Source organism: Nelumbo lutea, chromosome 8 (assembly GCF_056320005.1).
Source record: "Nelumbo lutea isolate HS-2025 chromosome 8, American lotus-T2T, whole genome shotgun sequence".
Taxonomy (NCBI): domain Eukaryota; kingdom Viridiplantae; phylum Streptophyta; class Magnoliopsida; order Proteales; family Nelumbonaceae; genus Nelumbo; species Nelumbo lutea.
In genome coordinates, this window is record NC_142691.1 from 22,060,082 (window position 1) to 22,081,284 (window position 21,203).

General features: G+C 38.7%; 1 protein-coding gene across 6 annotated transcripts in view; it reads right to left on the bottom strand.

Moving 5' to 3' along the window:
* LOC148843300 (formin-like protein 18) overlaps positions 1-21,203 on the bottom strand; it is a 108,715-nt gene that overhangs the window by 36,748 nt on the left and 50,764 nt on the right. For 4 of the 6 annotated variants that reach the window (XM_088956407.1, XM_088956406.1, XM_088956405.1 and 1 more), the window contains exons 13-15: positions 4,252-4,323; positions 4,056-4,172; positions 3,681-3,749 (exon numbers count right to left, since the gene is read on the bottom strand). In XM_088956407.1, coding sequence (XP_088812533.1) covers positions 3,681-3,749; positions 4,056-4,172; positions 4,252-4,323 — 258 coding nt within the window. Of the gene's footprint in view, positions 1-3,680; positions 3,750-4,055; positions 4,173-4,251; positions 4,324-21,203 lie in introns of those variants that run through there. The other 2 variants (XM_088956409.1, XM_088956410.1) reach the window with 2 other exon arrangements.

Sequence of the window (21,203 nt, forward strand, 5' to 3'; positions counted from 1 at the left end):
TTGAGATAGGGTCACACCGTCTCTTGTCAGTATCTACTGTCTCACAATGTCAATCTGAATTCAGGCCAGCCAGAAATTCAAACACCCAATTGGTCTCGACTTGCTTTCTATGGGTTTGTGCATCTTTTGGACTTTCCCACTCAAGAGTCTCTAGATGGTCAATTTCATGCCACAGAGATTTCAAGGTAGAGAAATAAACGGAGACTGGCTTCTTTCCTTGTTTAAGGTTATTCACCTCACACTTTAATTCATAGGCTCTAGCAACATTAAGGGGTTGGGAGTAAGTCTCTTTCATGACATCCCATATCTCCTTGGCTATCTTTTCCCACAAGTAATTTCAGTTGATATGTGGCTGCAGAGAGTTGCACATCCATGTCATAGCCAAGTAGTTCTCCTGAACCCACTTGGTATACATTGGGTCCTCCTTGGAAGGTTCTTTCACATCTCCCAATAGGTAGCTAAGTTTTCCCCTTCCCCCAATAGCCATCATGGCTGATTGGGCCCATTCCAAGTAATTGGATCCGTCAAATCTCACAGTTGTAATCTGAAACGCAGTCTCAGACATACTACCAGAACTGTTGTTCCCAAAAACACCTTCTCCCTGATTTTTGAACTCCATTCTTGGTTAAGAATCAGTAGTTAAGAACTATTAGGGTTACTGCAATAGAAAACAGCACTTGAACAACTGATCACAATCAGAAATCTGTATGAAATCAGTTCAGATCTGATCTGAAACTAATCGGCAATCAGAATATAAGCAGTCTGATAATAGTTCTCACCCCCAAAACAGGCTCGGAAGCCAAAACAGGTCTGAAAAACCACTTAGAAAGCAATCTGTAATGCTGAAGCAGAATTAGGGTTTTAATCGTAGGGTTAGGAAAACCTTTGTGAGAACATAAACAGTGCTCAGCCACACCTTCCAAAAGCATTCACAGTCAAGTCTAGCCGTAGGGTTAATGACAAACCCTAAAAAAAACTGATCACCTCTGAGAAAAAATAGGAGTTCAGCCGCTCCTCCTAGATAGGTCCAACCTATCTTGACTGACAGCAATCTCAAGGGAAAAATAAAGACTTACCCAGAAAACTTTGATCGCTACCTTCAATCGTGGCCTGAACCCTAACCTTCTCTGATTCTTCCTGATTACCAAAACACTCTCCAAGCCTCTACAAGTCTTCGGACAACTGCTAAACTTTCTGGTAACCTCCAAGAATCAGCCAACGAACAGTCCTCTGTAAGCTTCCAGCCCTAGACAGTTCTCATGTGGTCGGTTGGACTAGACTCACATGAGAAACCCTAGATAGGCTCTGATACCAAGTAGTCGATCAAGACTACAGTCAGTCTTGAATTCCAAAAGATTTCGGATTGAGATAAGTGGAAGAAAGAGGGAGAAGAAAGGAGTAGAAAGCAGAAGTACACAAAGGTTTTGAAAGGAGGGACAGATCGGATGAATCTGTCGCCGCTACTCTCTCAATATTTATAGATTATGTTCACTAAATGTAGGAAAGGGCAGAATTGCCCTTAATGCTTACATGGCAAATAAAACAAATAATAAACTGAAATAACAAGTTGTTTAAGATAACTACCAGCTAACACTGACATAACTAACAAAGGTTACATGTGCTGTCATACGACCACAGTGGGAACCACAGACGTGGGGCCCACATCAGTGTTCTATACAAATGGCTTAAAACAGTCTCCAAGGGCCTGATTCAGTAGGTTCCATAAGGCAATTCAACAGATGGGTTTTAAGCAGTAAAAGTCTTATCACACACTCTTTGTAAAGAGACAACAAGGAAGAATGGAAACTTTAATTGTGTATGTCGATGACATTATTATCACCGATGATTGGGACTCAGAAATGTAAACCACAGAGAGCAAGAAAGATTTTTCATTAGAATTGAAATGGCCCGCTCTAATCAGGATATCTTCATCTCCTAAAGGAAATATGTTCTTGATCTCTTGAAAGATACAAGGAAGCTTGGAGCAAAACCTGCTAACACTCCTATAGATGTAAACCACAGGCTTGGGGATTGTAGTGATGAGCCCATAGCAGACATAAAGCAGTATCAAAGCTTGGTGGGCAGAATTCTCTACCTATCTATGACAAGACCTAACATTGCGTATGCAATGGGAGTCCTTAGCCAATTTATGCATGCTCCCAGAGACATGGCCATTCATCCAAGTGTAGTGGCCAAATCAAGTGTAGAAGCTAAAAATATAGGGCCATGTCTAATGGCGTGGCAGAACTTCTATGGATAAAGAATCTCTTGGGTGAATTGGGCTTTCCTCTCAGTGATCCTATGTCACTATACTATGACAATAAAGAGTGATGTGATCCAATTCTAATGGTTCTCTTCTTCCTTCTTCTCTTCCTCCTCTCTTCTCTTGATCAAGATCTTTCTTCCTTGCCGAAATCAGGCTGTAAATAAATTGGATCAGATCCAATTTGAATCCAAATTCAATCCGGTATGAGCCAGATTCGGATACCTCCCTTGATCCTTACAAATCAGATCGAACCAGAAAAGTCGATCTGTTTAGTTAACAGATCAAATTCAAAAAAATACCCCAATTCAATCGACCATGACCCAATCCAATCTGTTAGTCACAAAATATTATATTATATATTATTTATATATTATATATGTATATTTTGTATATTATATACATTATTTATATTACATCAACTTTTTTTACTACAATCCAAATCGAATCAGATTCAAATCAGATATCCGATAAGATATTCGAATTTGAATCATAATCTTGAAAATCCGATGGATTCTTATCGAATTTGGATGGTCGGATTTCTTATCGAATTGGAATAGATATATCCTTTACCGAATCCAGACCGATCCATTTGCAGCCCTAAAAAGAGGATTCTCAATCTAATGAAAACATAGTAACAAAAAAGACCAAAGTCAAAATGGCAAGTAAATGACATCGAGAGAAGATGGCTACAAGACTAAAAGGGAGACAAAGAGAAGGATATACCTATTTTTAAGTCTCTTAATATTCTCTTATTTGTTTTTCTGAGCCTGAATGCACAACTATACTTCTTCTAATGATTCCTTTAAGGTCTATTATCTAATTCCATTTTTTCTTAGTTTCTTTGATTTTTTCGATTTTCCTAATATCTAAGAAAAATTAATGAAATATCCTTGAAATTTCCCCATCTCTACATGTAAAATGTCTATTGAAATCAAAATTGTGAATCATGAATTTAAAAACAAGGATTCCAGAAACTTAGAATATAACTGATTTTTTTTTTGACAAAGAAATACTGTTTCTGTGTGAGGGAGAGGGACCATTACTTGGTGTAATGGTAAAATCTCAGGTTGGGCAAGGGTGAGAATGCGAGTTTCGTGTCTGAGGGCAGGCACTTTGTGCAAAAAATAAAAAATAATGCCAAAGATTAGGACCATACCCAGTCTACCCCTCCCAAGACCCTAGGTAGCCAGGACCAACAATGGGTAATGGCATGTTATATACTGTTTCTGCATTAATATCTTGCTAATAGAACTCTGTATGGTCTAATACATATCTTAGGTGTCTACAAGGAACATGATGTAATATATATATATATATATATATATGTGTGTGTGTGTGTGTGTGTGTGTGTGTGTAAAAAGGCTAAGATTTAGCCTATGGTTAATCTACAGTGAGGAAAAATGCTAAGACATACCACTCCAGCATAAAGTGAAGCCAAAGACCTTACTTCTGCTTCAGCAACAACAAGAAAATTCTTCAAAGTCTGCATGTAAAAACATTTGATTAGGAAACATAACAACATAGCAAGAAAGAAGATAAATACTGATAGTAAAATAAGATAAATATGCAACAATATCTATAAAAATTTGAAAAAATGAACCTGGCCCTAATGAAACAATCAGGTTGGCTATAAAGATCTAAAGAGAATTTGTTATCATTAACAGAAGAATAAACTTTTAAATCAAGAAAACAAAATAGAATACAGAATAATGTCATTCCTACAATGAGAAGAGAGCCATCTGGTACTGAATAAGAAAGAGGGTGGAATAAAACAATATTATTAAAATACCTTGCAGAAAGTTTGTGATATAGGACCATCATTTTCAGAGGCAGTCAATTCCTGTTCAACTTTCTCTAAGCCTTTGCTAATAGCTTGCATCTCCTCTGCCAAAAATTTTAGTTGGATCTGTATGGAAATGAACTATTGGAGTTGCTAAATATCCTACAAGTGAACAAAAATTTATCTGCAACCAAAATGGTTATACCTTTGATGCTGCTTCCAAGTGGAAAAGGTCTTTGTGAAAATATATAAGTTCTGGTAGTTTATCAGCAAGCACCTACAATACAAAAAGCATAAAGGATTATCAAAATATAGTAGATAATGAAATGTTTTGTTCAAGAACAAGCATGGAATCACCAACTCTGTAACAACTGAAAGGGGCCTAATTTTAGTATAATTAATCTCCTAATATAGGGCCAATTGTATCTCTTAAATCAACTAACAATTATGGATGTTCCACTAAGGGCCATTACCCAATGATGGTCTTAGCTATCCAGAGTCTTTGGAAGGGACAAAGGGTAGATTGGATATGGATCTAATCATCAGTGTTTTTTATTTTTCTGCTTCTTTTCATTTTAGCACAAACTAGCTAATCTGAGACGTAAACTTGAGAACAAAGCTATAACCCTTTTGCGTGTTCAATCTTTATCAAAATTGGATGTTCCCATATCACTAACTTAACCTAATACCAAAACATAGCTGGATTTGGAACTTAGAATTAGATTATAGACAGAGTTTATAGTCCAGGCTCTTTTCTTTTTTGTAATTTGAAACACCTCAAATTTGCCTCAATATGGATTCAGAAAGCAAACCATATCAAGATGTGATTTTAAGTTGATAGAACAAAGATTAACCCTACATCATTCAGTTTAACAATTAATTCCTTGCTATCATAACTAGTACTGAAGAAGAAAATACAGAAAATATAACTTCAGGAAACTATGCATGTAATTAGAATTACTTCTGGCACAACTGGAAACAAAGCATTGTCTCTCATTTCCTTGCTAAAGAAGTTGAACATAAATATTTCTAGTTCTTTTCTGTGCTTCCATTCCATGACTTTGATGGTAAAATTATATGGATTCTTATTTATTTTAATTGATGCTCCTCAGAACAACAAGATGAAACACCCCTCCCCCAGCCAGCTCTTACTACAACCAAAGCAAAGGGAAAGAAGAGTTTAGCACCCCCAAAATACAAGACGAAAGCTATCATTAACACCCAGTAACCCCAATGAACAATGCACTGTGCACATGCAAATGAAATTTCATTTTTATACCACATATCATTCCCAAAAACTAATGAACAATGCACTGTGCACTAGAGCTCGAGTTTATATATTTTGAAAATATGCATTTAGAAATATGTCATTTGATATTTCTCATTATTTAAAAAAAAAAAACATTAAGGTAACCTATTGTAATGGAAAAAGACAACAACAATACATTTCATGTCTTCACTTTATCAGTCTTTAGAAAGATTGCACCATCATATTCATCATCCAGCCATATACCCACTCCAAACCTCCAGCCTAAATGATTTACGGTAAGAATACTGTTCCCCCATTAAAAACACATCTTCTGTTATAGAATGAACCAACAAGTATTTATCACTACTTGAAGGCTATTTCTTTTTTCGCCTTCCCCTTTTTACCAAATATAAACCTTGCATCAAGTAGAAAAATAGAAAACAATAATCTGATTTGATAACAGTGAAAAAGAAGAAAGAAAGAGAGAGTTCTTAGTGAGAAAAGAAGAAGAGATAGGGAGAAGACAATAATAATCTGGCCACCCCACTCATTATCTTATATGCACATAAAAAAAAGTTGATTACAAAGGTTAATATGCCCTTAATAGGGAGGTTACTGTTAATAACACAAAAACAGTCACAAAAGGACAACATAAACTAATGCGCCTTGGGCCCAATAACACTAATTAATGATTATAAATAAGAAAAACATATGAAACTGCTGAATCTCAACACCCATCCCCCCCCCCAAGTTGGGAGTAGATGTCACACATTCCCAACTTACATACATCAAGTTCAAACTTATTTCTTGCAACTCCTTTTGTGAGAATATCAGCTAGTTGTAAGTCAGATGCAACATATGGTAAGCACACTTCTCCAAATGTCACCCTTTATCTTATGAAATGTCTGCCCACCTCTATATGCTTTGTCCTATCATGTTGAACTGGGTTATGAGCAATGTTAATTGCTGATTGATTATCACAGTTATGGCTTGTCAATCTCTCCAAAACCCAGAGAAGTATCCTATCAATGGCCTCACATAAACAAGTATCCCAGAAATCCTTTTAGATAGGCAAGTATCCTGTCAATGGCTTCCTAGTGTTGAACTCGTGGGACATGCATGTAGTGACTCACCACACTAACTGCATAGGAGATATTTAGTCGTGCCATGCACAAGTATAACAACTGGCCTACCAATCTTTGATACCTCCCAACATCCTTTACTAGCTCATCATATAAAGTATTAATTCTATGATTCTGGTCAATGGGTGTATCAGTTGGTTTAACCCCAACTTTTCTTGTCTCCTGTAGTAGGTCCAACACATACTTCCTCTAGAAAATGAAGATCCCATGTTTGCATCTTGCCACCTCAATGCCCAAAAGATACTTCAGCTCCCCAAGATTCTTAATCTCAAACCCCCAGTGTAAATTTTCCTTCAATGCATCAATCTCACTCATGTCATTTCCTATGACTACAGTGTCACCCACATACACTACCAACAATGACACCAATTATCCCCTTCTCTTCACAAACAAAGTATGACCAGAAAGCCCAACAGCGCATAAAGCTCTCCTATTATCAAAAACACAGAGAATTGGAATTTCAGATTGGCAACCTTGTTTACCTAAAGTACAACCCTACAGACAGACTTCTGTGGCTTCTCGCCATGGCAGAAACTAGCACCATGCTACTTTGGACCATTTAAGATACTTGAGAATGTAGGACAGGTGGCTTACAGGTTGGATCTACCAACTGGTTCCAAATTGCACCCTTTGTTCCATGTGAGTTTGCTGAGAGCCTATCCCCCTCAGCTAGAATCAGCAGCTCCCTACCTCAGTTCTCAAACGAAGGATCACTCTTTCTGGAACCTTAGTCTGTTCACGACTTCAGATGGTAGAGAACTGGTTCAAAGAAGGTCAAATAGGCACTGGTTAAGTGGAAGAACCTACCGGTTGAAGATGAAACATGGGAGGACATCTCAAGGCTGCAGCTCCAATTCCCTGACCTCAATCTTGAGGACAAGGTTGATTCTGAAGTGGGTGGACTTGATAGGACCCTGGACCAGCACAACAATTTGCAGCCAACAACTAAAACCCAGGCCCAACAACCTCCAAATCTGATCACTGAAGGCAGCAGCTCAGGAAGAGTATCCCATGTAGTTCAGCCCATCAAGTTCGTCTACACCAGGAGGCTACATCAGCATAACTAACTCGGCATTCCTACGTGCATGGAGGCAGCTTGAAAGGAACCTGTTTTGATTCAATATAAATAGCATGAGAGAACCCTATGAGTGCATGGAAAATGTAGAGAGACTGAGCCAAATGGGCCCTAGTATCTATTCTTATATTCATGTAGTGTGTTATTTATTTCTTTGTTAATGGGCCTGTTATTTCTTTTTTATAAGCTTACTTTAAGTTGCTGCTTAGCTGGACGCCCACTTAAGGGCATACTTGTAATTAGCTTAATGAATGAAGATTAACAAAAGGATTAGAGAGGGGAGAGGGGAGAGTGGAGATCATCGAACTCTTCTTCTTCCTATTCTTTTCTCCATCTTCTTCCTTTGTACTGCTGTCCTCTACTTTTCTACTTTTCTCTCTCTAGATTAATCAAGTTTATATCAGTTTTAGAGGACTGATTCACTTCTTAGTATCAGAGCATGTTTCTTTCTTCCCTTTTTTTCTTTTTCTCTTCTCCCATACACCCTTCGATTAGGAGAGTGTATGGATAGATAGGTTCTCTCTACTTCAGAGGATTTATTGCCTAGTTGGTAGAAGGTCTGGAGAGTTCAAGTCTGGCCAAAAACTACCAAGAAGCGATGTTGTATTTTTTCTGCCCAAAACCCTAGCCAATTAGAGAGTTTCAAAGTTACAAGTAAAGGAGAAGATTTTGGTGTGGCGCTCAGTGCTTGGGAGGTGTCTTTGGACTTCTAAAAGAGTGTGGTTCAGTCTTGGAAGAGATTGGGAAGCTCTGGTAGGAGCGGCTGCATCTTCTCTATATCTCCCTGACAGTCGGACTTAGTGAAACCCTAGTTTTCAAGAATTTGAGTATTGTTTTGACATCAAGTAAGTTTATAAAGAATAAAATTCTAGTTTTTTTTCCGTTTGATCAATGGAGCAATACAAAAGTGAGTTCAAGCAAATGTCAGTTTCCAGGCTTGGATCGATAGATTCCATTTTGACTGGTGTGACCACAATTAAGTTAGATGGAACCAATTACCGAGCTTGGGCATAGCCCATACGGATTTATGTCTGTAGTAGAGGTAAATCAGGGTATCTCACAGAAAATAAGGTGAAACCCGAAGAGACAGACCCTGCATTTGAAAAATGGATGCAAAAGAACAATACAGTAATAAGATAGTTGATCAACTCTATGCAGCACATATAAGTCAGCATTATCTTTGGATGTCTTCGGCCAAGGAAATCTGGGATAGTGTTACTGAAACCTATTCACAGAAGTTGAATGTGGCAAGAGCCTATAAGCTGAAAAGTGAAGTGAAAATTTTGAGAGAGGGGAAGAAGAGTATGGCAATTTACTACTCTATGCTGAAATCATTATGGCAGAAAATTGATGTTATGGAGACAGTTGTATGGGAGAGTGCAAAAGATACAGAGACTTAGGAAATTGGTGGAACGAAACAGGGTGTTTGAGTTTCTTACAAGATTCAACCCTGAGTTTGACATTGTTAGGAAAATTATTTTGTCTAAGGATGAGGTAACTCTTGCCCAAGCATATGCTATGGTAAGCAATGAAGATGGTAGGTGGCAGGTCCAGTTACAGAGTCCACCTACAAAACACTTTGCACATGTTGGAATAAAGCCAAAGGGTCCAACAGAGAAGAAACAGCTGATATGTGAATATTGCAAGAAACTAAGGCATACTAAGAACACATGTTGGAAGCTTCATCCAGATCTTCTAACAAACAAGTTTAAGAATAATAACAATTTTTAGAAGATTAGTCAGACAAGAAAACCAAATATTGCTAATGTTGCTAGAGTACCTGAATGACAAAATAAGGAGAGTAATGAAAAGTCAACCATGGAACAGTTGGTATCAATGAAGGCAGAATTCGAAAAGTATGGAAGGTTGTTAAATCACTTGGAAGCCACTGCCTCTACATCCCACTCTTCAGGCAACACATCATCATCATCCGCATTTTCTCACTCAAGTATTCGTGCTTCTACAAACCATGCTTTTGTTTTAGGCAATCATAAAATCCCTTGGATCATTGATTCTGGTGCATCAGACCATATGACCAGCTTGCCTAACCTTTTTTGTTCATATCACCTTCTCTCTGGTAAAAAGAGAAAATATCTCTTGCCGATGGGTCTCTTGCTCGCATCTCTGGCAAGGGGGATATAAAGACCTCCGATACCCTTGTTTTATCCTATATTCTTCATGTTCCCAAACTTAATACAAATCTTTTATCTATTAGCAGCTTAACTAAATCCATGAATTGTAGCATAACCTTCTTTCCCACTCATTGTGTTTTTCAGGACTTGAAATCTCAGAGGATGATTGGAGTGCCATAAGGAGAACGGAATATATTTGCTGGACAAATTTGATAGGAGTCTTGGACCACCTCATGGAGTAGCCTTGGAGTTAGTTTTGTCAGGGTCTGTTGATAGAATCATGTTATGTCATTTTCGGTTTGGTTATTTGTCTTTTCTTCTTTGAGTCATTTGTTTCCCAATATGCTTTAGGGAGTGTCTTTATCGAGTCTTCATTGTGAGTCTTGTGAACTTGAAAAGCATTGTAGATAGTCTTATTCAATAAGCAATAAAAGATCAGATCCATTTCTCCTTTTCATATTGTGCACTCTAATGTGTGGGGTCCATATCAGTTGCCTACTATGGGGTGTTACAAGTATTTTATCCTTTTTTATTGATGATTATTTTCGTTACACTTGGATTTATCTCATGAGATCTCGGGATGAAATCCCACCAATTGTGCAAAAATTTCATGAACTTATCCTTACCCAATTTAACACCTGGATCAAAATATTTTGTTCTGATAATGCTAAGGAGTATTTTGAGAAGAATCTCTCATCCTACCTTGAATCTTTTGGGGTTATTCATCAAGGTTCTTGTTCCTACACTCCATAGCAAAATGGAGTGGCAGAAAGGAAGAACCGTCATGTAGTTAAGGTTGCCAGATCCCTCCTTTTTGCATCCCATGTTCCTATTAAATTTTCAAGAGATGTCCTTATTGTTACCTTTTTGATTAACCGTATACCTTCTCGGGTTTTGGGCTTCAAAACCCCCTTTAGCCTTATCTTTCCAGATGAGGATCTCTTCTCTCTTCCTCTCTCTGTTTTTGGGTGCACCTACTATGTTTCATAACCATCAAAGGCACAAGTTTGAACCTAAGGCATGTGTGTTTTTCTAGGATATGCCTCCACATAGAAGGGATATTGCTGTTTTGATCCGACCAATGGCACCCGCTTTGTCTCTCGAGATGTCACATTTACTGAGTCTACTCATTTCTTTAGTATTCCTCCTGAGGAGGAGCAATCTGAGGAGCCCTTTGCTATGTTTCCAGCAATTCCTCTTCCTGTTCCTTTTGGAGTCATCTGCTGAGTTGTCCTCTTCTCCCACTGTGACCACCTCAAGTATTCCTACTCCTCCTCCCCCTCCACCTCATCCTCCTATAATTCCCTCACATCCTACTCTCCAAAAGAGCCTCTTGCTCCTCCCATCATTACTGAGGTAATAGGTCAGCCTTCCTCTGACCCATCTGCATCCTTCTCAGACCTTAATCTTCCTATTCCTCTTCGCAAAGGCAAGCGGAAGTGTACAGCCCATTACATCTCTAAACATTTGTCCTATAGCCTTCTATCCCCTACCTATTACTCTTTCCTTGCTTCTGTTTCTTCCCATGTGATACCCAAGTTTGTACCAGAAGCCCTATCTAAACCTGAATGGAGGGATGCTATGATGGCTGAACTGGATGCTTTGCATAAGAACCCTACTTGGGATATTGTGGATTTTCCAAAAGGGAAGTAATCAGTGGGTTGTAAATGAGTATTTACCATTAAATATCATTTTGATGGCTCTATTGAGAGATTTAAGGCCAGATTGGTTGCTAAAGGCTACACTTAGATGTATGGTATTGACTATCTTAAGACTTTTGCTCCTGTGGCCAAGATGACCTCAGTTCGGGTTTTGTTGTCCCTAGCTGTTACTTTTGATTTGCCTCTCCACCAGTTTGATGTTAAAAATGCCTTCTTGAATGGAGATCTACATGAAGAGGTCTATATGTCTTTACCTCCTAGAGTGTATGGAAAGGAAATGCAAGGGAAGGTGTGTAAATTGCAAAAATCCATTTATGGTCTCAAACAGTCCGCTCGAGCCTGGTTTGAGAGATTCAGGGCTGCTCTTGTCTCACTTGGTTACACACAAGCCCAATCTAACCATACCTTATTCTTGAAAAGAAGTAACTTTTGGTTACTTTTCTGATCATTTATGTTGATGACATTATGGTCATGGATAATGGCACCCAGGAGGTTAGTAAACTCAAAAAGTTTTTTAAATCTGAATTTAAGATCAAGGATTTAGGAGATCTCAAGCATTTCTTCGGAATTGAAGTTGCTAGATCTAAGGATGGTATTTTCATTTCCCAACGCAAGTATGTTCTTGACCTCCTTGCAGAGACTGGTAAACTTGGTGCCAAACCGGCCTCCACCCCTATTGATACCAATCATAAGCTTTCTACTACTGATGGTGAACTTTTATCTGATAGGAGAGTGTTTCAGAGACTGCTTGGGAAGTTGTTATATCTCTGCATGACTCGGTCAAATATTTCCTATGAATTAAGTGTTATAAGTCAGTTTATGCATTCTCCCAAAGATACACATTTAGCTACTGCAAAAAAAGTTTTCTGTTACTTGAAAGGTACTTCAGGGAAATATATTCTATTTGCCAAACATTGACACATGAAACCGGAGGCATACACTGATGCTGATTGGGCTGGATGTATTGATGATAGGAGATCCACCTCGGGATATTGTGCTTTGGTGGTAGGGAACATTGTTTCATGGAGGAGTAAAAAGCAGTCTGTAGATTCCAGATCCTCTACTGAAGCAGAATACAGGGCAATGGCACATGGTGTGTCAGAATTACTATGGCTATGATCACTTTTAGAAGAATTGGGAGTTGACTATGAAAAGCCAATGATGCTCTACTGTGACAACCAGGAAGCTATCAACATTGCACATAATCCTATTCAACTTGACGGAACTAAACACATTGAGGTTGATAGACATTTTATATGGGAAAGATTTTCCTCAAGAGAAGTTTTCTTGCCATTTATTGTCTCAAAAGCACAACCGATTGATGTTTTGACCAAGGGAGTTCCAAGAGGGAAGCAGACACATTATACAAGCAAGCTGGGCATGATTGACATCTACACTCATCTTGAAGGGGAGTGTAGAGAGACTGGGCCGAATGGGCCCTAATATCTATTCTTATATTCTTGTAGTGTGTTATTTATCTGTTTGTTAATGGACCTGTTATTTCTTTTCTATAAGCTTACTTTAAGTTCTTGCTTAGCTGGCCGCCCACTTAAGGGCATACCTGTAATTAGCTTAACAAATGAAGATTAACAAAAGGATTAGAGAGGGGAGAGTGGATATCATCGAACTCTTCTTCTTCTTCCTCTTCTTTTCTCCATCTTCTTCCTTTGTACTACTATCCTCTACTTTTCTCTCTCTAATTCAATCTAGTTTATATCAGTTTTAGAGCACTGGTTTTCTTCTGAAAATATCTGAATTACTTTTTCTTTCTTCAGTCCCTCTTCTTCTTGTTTTTACTGTTCCATTTAAGGAGGAAGAGTTCCCTCAAAGAAACTCAATAGTATTGTGCTTATCAGGGATTTTCTTTGGGAGGCAGGGAATAACAAGGTGAATCATTTGACGAATTGATTGAAGGTCTGTAAGTCTAAAGAAGTTAGGGGTTGGGGAAAGGAATGTTAGGGAAAAAAAATAGGGCTTTGTTAGGTAAGTTGTTGTGGAGATTTCCTAAAAGAAAGAAAAGCTTTGTTGCATTTGGTCATAGAAAGCATCTATGGATTAGACCCTAATGGATGGAACTCTGTAGTAGGAATAAGACCCAATGCTAGAAGCCCTTGGAAAGCAGTTTGTATTTACCTGCAACTTTTTCACAACACATCGGATTTGATGCAATTTCAAGACAAAGTGTAAAATTTTGGGAGGACATTTGGTGGGTGGATACTTCACTTTTCCAATTGTTCCCAAGAATTTTATAGGCTGTCAAACTTCAAAAATAAAACTATTGCTGAATGTTATTCCTTGACTAATTCTGGGATAGTGTGGGATTTGGATTTAAGGAGGAAATTGGAAGTAATGAATGGATCCCTTGTTTAACTTACTCCAAGACATAGTTCTTAACCCTTCAAGTATTGATGATAGGCTTTGGTCCCCATCTGTAAAAGGCAGCTACACCTGTTCATCTTTTTTTGAAGTCCTTATCAACCAAGTTGAAGACCATCCTTTCCCAGCCAAAGAATTATGGTCCAGCCCAATTCCCCCCCAAAGTTAAGGTTTTCTGTTGGGAGGCAGCAAAGCAAATCTTAAACACCTATGATAGACTCCAAATATAGTGTAAAAACTGGGCTCTTCCACCCCATGTTTGTGCTCTGTGTCGGAATGACGGGGAAAGAACCAACCATCTTCTTTTACAGTGCTCTTATGCATCCCGGATTTGGCATCAATTTCTCTCCTTGGTAGGTAAAGATTGGATAACTCCTGCCAAAGTGGTGGACCTTTCTAAACCACAGGTTATGAGACTCACACCAAGACAGAAGATTTTATAGCAGTATGTCAGAGGGGCAGTGTTGTTGCACTTATGGAGTGAAAGGAACAGCAGAATATTTGAAGAAAATTACAAAGTAGAGGTGTTGATCGATCTTACAACTAAGGGTTGCACATTGAGCTCAAGTCAACAAAGAACTCAGTGGAACAAGTCTGAATGATTTGTTATGAGGGAGGAACATCACTTCTGGTTTTAATAATACGGCACCACAAAGAGAGGTAGAATGAACTCCACCAAATTTCGGAAGGTGTAAATTAAACTTTGATGAATGCTGTCTTGGAAACCCTGGGAGCTAAGGAGTGGGAGGTGTGATTAGAGATTCAGCTGGCAATTTAATTCTTACCTTTTCAGGGCCAGCTGGGTTTGGAAATTCCCTAAGGGCAGAACTATTGGCTTTTAACACAAAGCCTTAAACTGATAATTGAGCAAAGACTATCGAACTTAATAGTTGAAGGGACTGCCAAATAGTTATTTTGTGGATGCATTCTCAGGAATTAATACCTTGACAATTTAGACAGTTGGTGAGATTGGTTCAATCCTTGGATACCAAGTTGAACATCTCATTCATTTGGGTACCCATGAGCGCAAATAAGCTAGCTGACTCCTTGGCAAGATTGGGGTAGATAAAGAGAAATTGGAAGAGGGTTGCTTAGGTCCTGGCTGTAATGTGTAAGAGGAATTTCTTTTGCTGCATTTGGCCTCTTTTGCTTTGATTCTTAGGCTGTTGTATTTTAGTCCACCTACCCTGTTTCTTGGCAGTGTGGTTTTTCTGTTTAATGAATTATTTCTTGATGCTTATCGAAAAAAAGAAGGGTGACAGATGGTCACCTTGCCTAAGGCCTCTACGTGTAGGGAAATTTTTCTTTACCACCCCATTGACTAAAACTGAAGAGCGACAAGAAATGAGACAGCCACTTAAATGCACCACCTTTCCCTAAAATCACAACATCTAATAAGAAGTTCATATCCACCAAATCATAAGCCTTTTTGATATCCAATTTACAAACAAAACCTTGACTGCTAGACCTCCTCATGTCCTCCACACAGTCATTGGCTATTAAAATCAAGTCCATTATTTGTCTTGTCTACCCTACACAAAAGCACCTTGAGCTTGACTAACAAGAGAGAGAAAGATTGCCATAATTCTCAGGGATAGAACCTTAGCCAAAATTTATAAATACAGGTCACCAAGGTGGCATTGACTCAAAGGCTGATTATATGCTTATGTGCAAACTCTTTGAAAACCTTGAAAAGATCTTCTTTAATCACCTCCCAACAGTCCTAATAAAAAGCCATAGAAAAACTATCCCGGCCTAGAAAATTGTGGCCAACCACTCCTTCCACCTTCTACCTACCATTCGAAGGTCTTCTAAAAATTGACTTGAAATGATACACAAAAATCCTAGCCATCTCATTCTAAAAAAACATTCCCTACCTATTTACCTCTAATTTAGTCACAATTTTTTCTTCTTCCCCTATTATCCAAAGCATGAAAGAATTTAGTATTCTCATCCCCTTCCTTAATCCATTTATGTCGACATTTGTCGCCAAGAGATTGTCTCTCTATAAAGAACCTCTTCCAACTCCTTTAGTTTTCATCTCACCTCTCTCTTTTGATCATTAAGAAACCTTGAGATTCCTTCTCATCCAAAACCTCAATCTGATGGGACAGTAGAGAATATTTTTGTTTTACTCTAATCATCTGATTAGGTCCCTATCCGTTCTTTTATTTTGCATCGAAATCTTTTCAACCTTTTATCAAATCACCCCCCACTTAGCCCCCCCCCCCCCTCTCTTCATTCCACCACTCTTCAACCTTATTTACAAAATTTGGGTGAATCAATCACATGTTCTCAAACCTAAAACATTTTGGACCACTTCTTACGGATTTTGGGCCTAACTTAATGGGGCAATGCTCAAAGGGAACCCTTGGCAATGCTCTAACAACCAAGTCCCACCAATCATTCTCTCGTCCTTCATTTAAAAGAAATCTATCAATTTCGAGCAAATGGGGTGTTCCTAGAAGTTAAACAAAGTAAAATTGGCTTGCGGCATAGGCATCTCTTTTAACTCACAGGTATTAATGAATTCATTGAACTTCCTCATGCTAGTTGCTATGAACTGATGGGGACTGTTTGATTCGTTACAAGATCTAATCACATTAAAATCTAATTATTGGGCCCATACATATTAGTTAACACCCAAATGAATCCATCCTGCAAATTTTTAAACTATAAGGAAATTGAAAAGCTACCTATTAATTCCTCCACTAGATCTACAACATCATCTCTCCATAACATAACCACTCCCCCCCCCCCAAGGCTCCCCAAGAAGGAGCTGAAGTCAAACTCACTCTTGCTCTCCACACACTTCTTGTCCACCTTCTATCTAGTTCTGCTAACTTGGTTTCCTACAACATCACTATCTCTAGCCCTTCTCTTCTAAGAAAATCCTTAATACCCCTTCTTTTCCGAGCACTACCTAAACCCCTCACATTCAAACAGGTGATTTTCATTGGGAGAACCAATTAAGTGACCCATCTTTAGTCTTTCACTTCTGACCTTTCTTTCTTCCTATTTTTATTTTTTCCCCACTCAACAGGCACACTAACTACTACTTCCTCCTCAAAGTTCAAAGGACTCCTTGAAAGCCTATTTGGGATGACTTCTCTCAACTTGTTATTAAACCTCTCTAATCCTTCATCTTTCTCTTTTACCTATTTGCAAACTGAAAAGTCTCCCTTCCTCTTGTTTATATTCTTCCTATTATGGCTAAGACCTGTACTTGTTTCAATAGTAAAGTAACAGAGAAAATAGTAGAGAAGAAAGAGAGAAGAGAGAAAGACTAGTTTGAACTAGAGAAGAAAGTCTCTATCTCTAGTCGGCCAGATGTTATTTATAGGTTACTAATTAAAAGAACAAGGACAGTAATGCCCCTACTTAAGTATGGGACATAACACTTAAACCAGAATATAACAGACATTACACCTCACTCTTCACATAAAACAAAATGACCAAACTACCCCTCTACAGCCAACAACATCCCCCCCCCAGCTAGTCAATATATGTCATATAATCCCAACTAGTTACATATGTAATCCACTCTTTCCCGATTCAACCTTTTGGTGAATAAGTCTGCCCATTAGCATCCTGTGTTTACATATGCAGTACTTATCAGCCCATTAAGCACCTTCTCTCTCACAAAGTGACAATCAACTTCTATATGTTTCGTTCTTTCATGGAAAACTGGATTAGAAGAAATGTGGACTGCAACTTGGTTGCCAGTTGTCACAATATAGTTTCACTGGCATATCGATCGAGTACCTCATCTCCTATAAAAGGTTCTTCAACCATACTAATTCACACGTAGTGTGTGCTTCAATACTACATCTTGCCACCACTATCTGCTTCTTACTCTTCCATGTCAACAAATTGCTCCCAAGAAAGGTACAATACCCTGTATTGGACCTCCTATCAAATATTGAACCAGCCCAATCAACATTTGTGTATCCCTTTATCCCAAGACTTCCTCCACTCTTATATAATAAGCATATTGTTGGAGCTCCCTTCAAGTATCGTGCAATCCTTAGAACTACATTCCAAATGCCCAATGTAGAACCCAAGGATTCCACATAAACTGCAAATGATATACCTGGCCGAGTAATGATTAGGTAATTCAACTTGCCCACCAACCTCCTATACCTTCTAAGATCTTCAAACTCTTCACCTATGTCACTACTTAACTTGTCATTTGTTCCATGGGTGTTTCAGCTAGTTTGGCACTCAACAATCTTGTCTCCTCTAATAGATCAAGAACACACTTCCTTTGGCACAGATTAATACCATGCTTGGACCTTGCTACTTCTATCTCCAAGAAATATTTTAATTTACCAAGATCCTTTGTCTAGAAGTGATCATGCAGAAAGATCTTCAGCCTATCAATCCCCAACCTATCACTATTAGTAATAACAATGTTATCTGCATTACCACCAAAATCAAAACTAAATAATGAATGATCAACTTGACACTGTCCCAGGTCAAATTCTTTCACAACTTCACTAAATCTACCAAACCATGCATGGGGAAATTGTTTAAGTCCAAAAATGGCCTTCTTGAGTATGCACACTTTACCATCCTCCCCCTAAGCAACAAACCTTGGTGGTTGTGCCATATAGACCTCCTCAAGAAGGTCACCATGTAAAGAGGCATTCTTGATATCAAGCTAAAACAAAGGCCAATCATACATAGCAGTTAGGGATATTGAAACAAGGATTGAGTCAATCTTAGCAAAAAGAAAGGTCTCTATGTAGTCAACACCATACAACTATGAGTACCTTTTGGCAACCAACAGATCTTTCAACCGCTCTACACTACCATTCGTTCAATACTTGACAATGTATACCCACTTACAACCTACAGCATGTTTGCCAAGAGGGAGAGCCATTCATCGATAGCATTTTGTTCATCTCGACATGGCTGAATCCCTCAAGTTCCTCCTCTGCCACCACAACCTCCATCTCTAGTCACTACAAAAGTAGACCTATTAGATATGGTAGGATCCTCTATAGGTCCAATAGAAATTCTTCGAAGACAAGAAAACACTTCCTCAAGAGAAGGGACAGCAGACCCACCTAGTTTCTCTGGTCTCACTAGTTCATAATCAAACTTCAGGGCTACTAAAAATCTGGTGACATCAAGTTGCCCCCTTTGTTGTTGCTGGATTTTGACATCAGATGTAAGGGGATGATACACATTCAACTCATTCCGAACATTCCTCATACTAGCATAGTACTCCTCAATACTTTGATTACCCTGTTGTAGGTTAAAATACTCTAGGCAAAGTCAGTATACTTGGGTAGTATTATCCTGTCCAAAGTAAAGCTTCTTTGCATGGTCCCAAATCTCCTTGACTGAATCTAAGAACATAAAGTTCATAGTAATCGTGGGTTCCATGCTATTCCATAGCCAAGCCAAAATCCGTGCATCTTCTTGTTCCCAATCATTGTATCCCTGAGAATCTACTAAGGTTTTTTCTTCTTTCTTCTTAGTTCTCACCATTCAGTTTAATAGTTCTCACCATTAAGTTTAACCAAGGCACATAGTTCTCACCATTCAGTTTAATAGAAGTCATCCACACATTCAAGTAATCAGAGGAATCATAACACTAGATTTGTGTTCACTGTTGTCTCCCATAGCTGCCATTGCAAAACAAAAGCTTCCTACACACTAATGGCTGATTATTGCTGAAAACATTGCCAACCATCACACTGCACCACTAATGGCTGATTATTGCTGAAAGCATATGCTGTCACAGTTTTCAGCAAAAACAGTCAGTGCTGTCCAACACTTTCAGCACTACAAAACGACTCGAATACACACCACTAGGTCTGCACCTCATCAATACCTATTTCACAATGCAGCACCCATGCAACCCCTCTATCAGAACCACACAAACCGCTGCACTAATCTGTCCACTATACTACCTGAAATAGCCCTCTTCAATCCACTCTGATTAGTGGATTTTCAACCAATCATCTGAAACAACCACTGCACCACTTAAACCAGATGTTATCATAGGTTACTAATTAAAAGAACAGAGACAGTTATGCCCCTACTTAAGTATCGGACACAACACTTAAACCAGAATATAACAGACATTACACCTCACTCTTAAACAATTATCAAACTACCCCTCTAGAGCCGACTCTAACACTACCAAAAGAGCATAGATTCGCTCCCAAATGCTATCAAGCTCCTCCTGCTTCTTATTAAGAACTAGAATTCCCTCCTCCCATTCTATGTATTTATCCTACCTATTCTCATGAATCAATACAATCTTATCTCTAAACAAGATGTACCATGGTCTTTCTCCCATACATACCTAGACAATCTTTTTTTTTTTTTGATAAATAAAATCATTTCCATTGAATTAATGAGTAATTACAAGAAAATCCCCTTAGAGGCGTGAGGTGCAACCTCTCTGAACAACAAATACACAAACTACAACAGAGATTACATGAATGTTGATGTTAAACAAGAGTTACAGTTGTGCCCAGAACAATGTTTCCCTATTTATCCCTTGTTTTGCCAAGACATCGGCAAAAGCATTAGCTGATCTCCCAACCCACTGTACTATTATAGACATATTTCTTGCCAGCCATTTGAATTTCTTTAACTCTTTTTTGTAGCCCCAAGTGACATCCTCCGGATTATTTAACCAGTCCACCACTGTTAGAATCTCCTTCAATCAGAAGCTGCTCCATGCCCACTTCTTTTGCAAGAAGTATTCATTGTATTGCAGCTAACAGTTCTGCCTGAATAGAGTTCCCAACACCTAAAGGGCCAGAGTAGAGTAAGACCACCTCTCCACCCTCGTTCCTCAGCACACCTCCCATCCCAGAGGGACCCGGATTACCCTGGCTACTCCCATCAAAATTCAGCTTCAAAGAACCAAGAGGAGGGGGGACCCAGCTAGTCAATACCCTTACCTTGTAGGAGGAACAGTTTGCTACCAACTTCCAATCCTTCCATCAATCAATAAAAGAGAAATGGTTAAATAATTCTAGAGTCTTTAACCAATGTATTGACTTGGACATAATGCAGTCCTTAAGGCTTGACTGCTTCTTCCTTTTTCTTGGAAGATCCTGGCATTCCTTTCTTCCCATACTGTCCATAAAAATGCTGCTCGTGTGCATCTCCACATTTTCCTTCCTCTTTTATGGGGCCAAGAGAAAAAAGATGGGTTAAAGATTGTGCTTACTTCTGCTGGAAAATCCCAACTATGACCCAAACAAAGATAGAAGCCAAACCCAGAGCTCTGTAGTTACACTACAAGATAAAAATAGATGATTACAATCCTCACCATGTGATCTGCAAAGAATGCACCAGTTTGGTGAAATACAAAGGACGGGTCTTCTCTTTTGTAGGTTATCGATCGTGTTTACTTTACCATGCCTCACTTCCCAACACAAAGCCATAACCTTGGGGGGACCGGCTTACACCAGACTTCTTTGGAAGGGAAACATTGTTGAGAGGAAGTTTGGTAGAGGAACTCAAAAAAAGAGCCACAAGAAAAAGACCC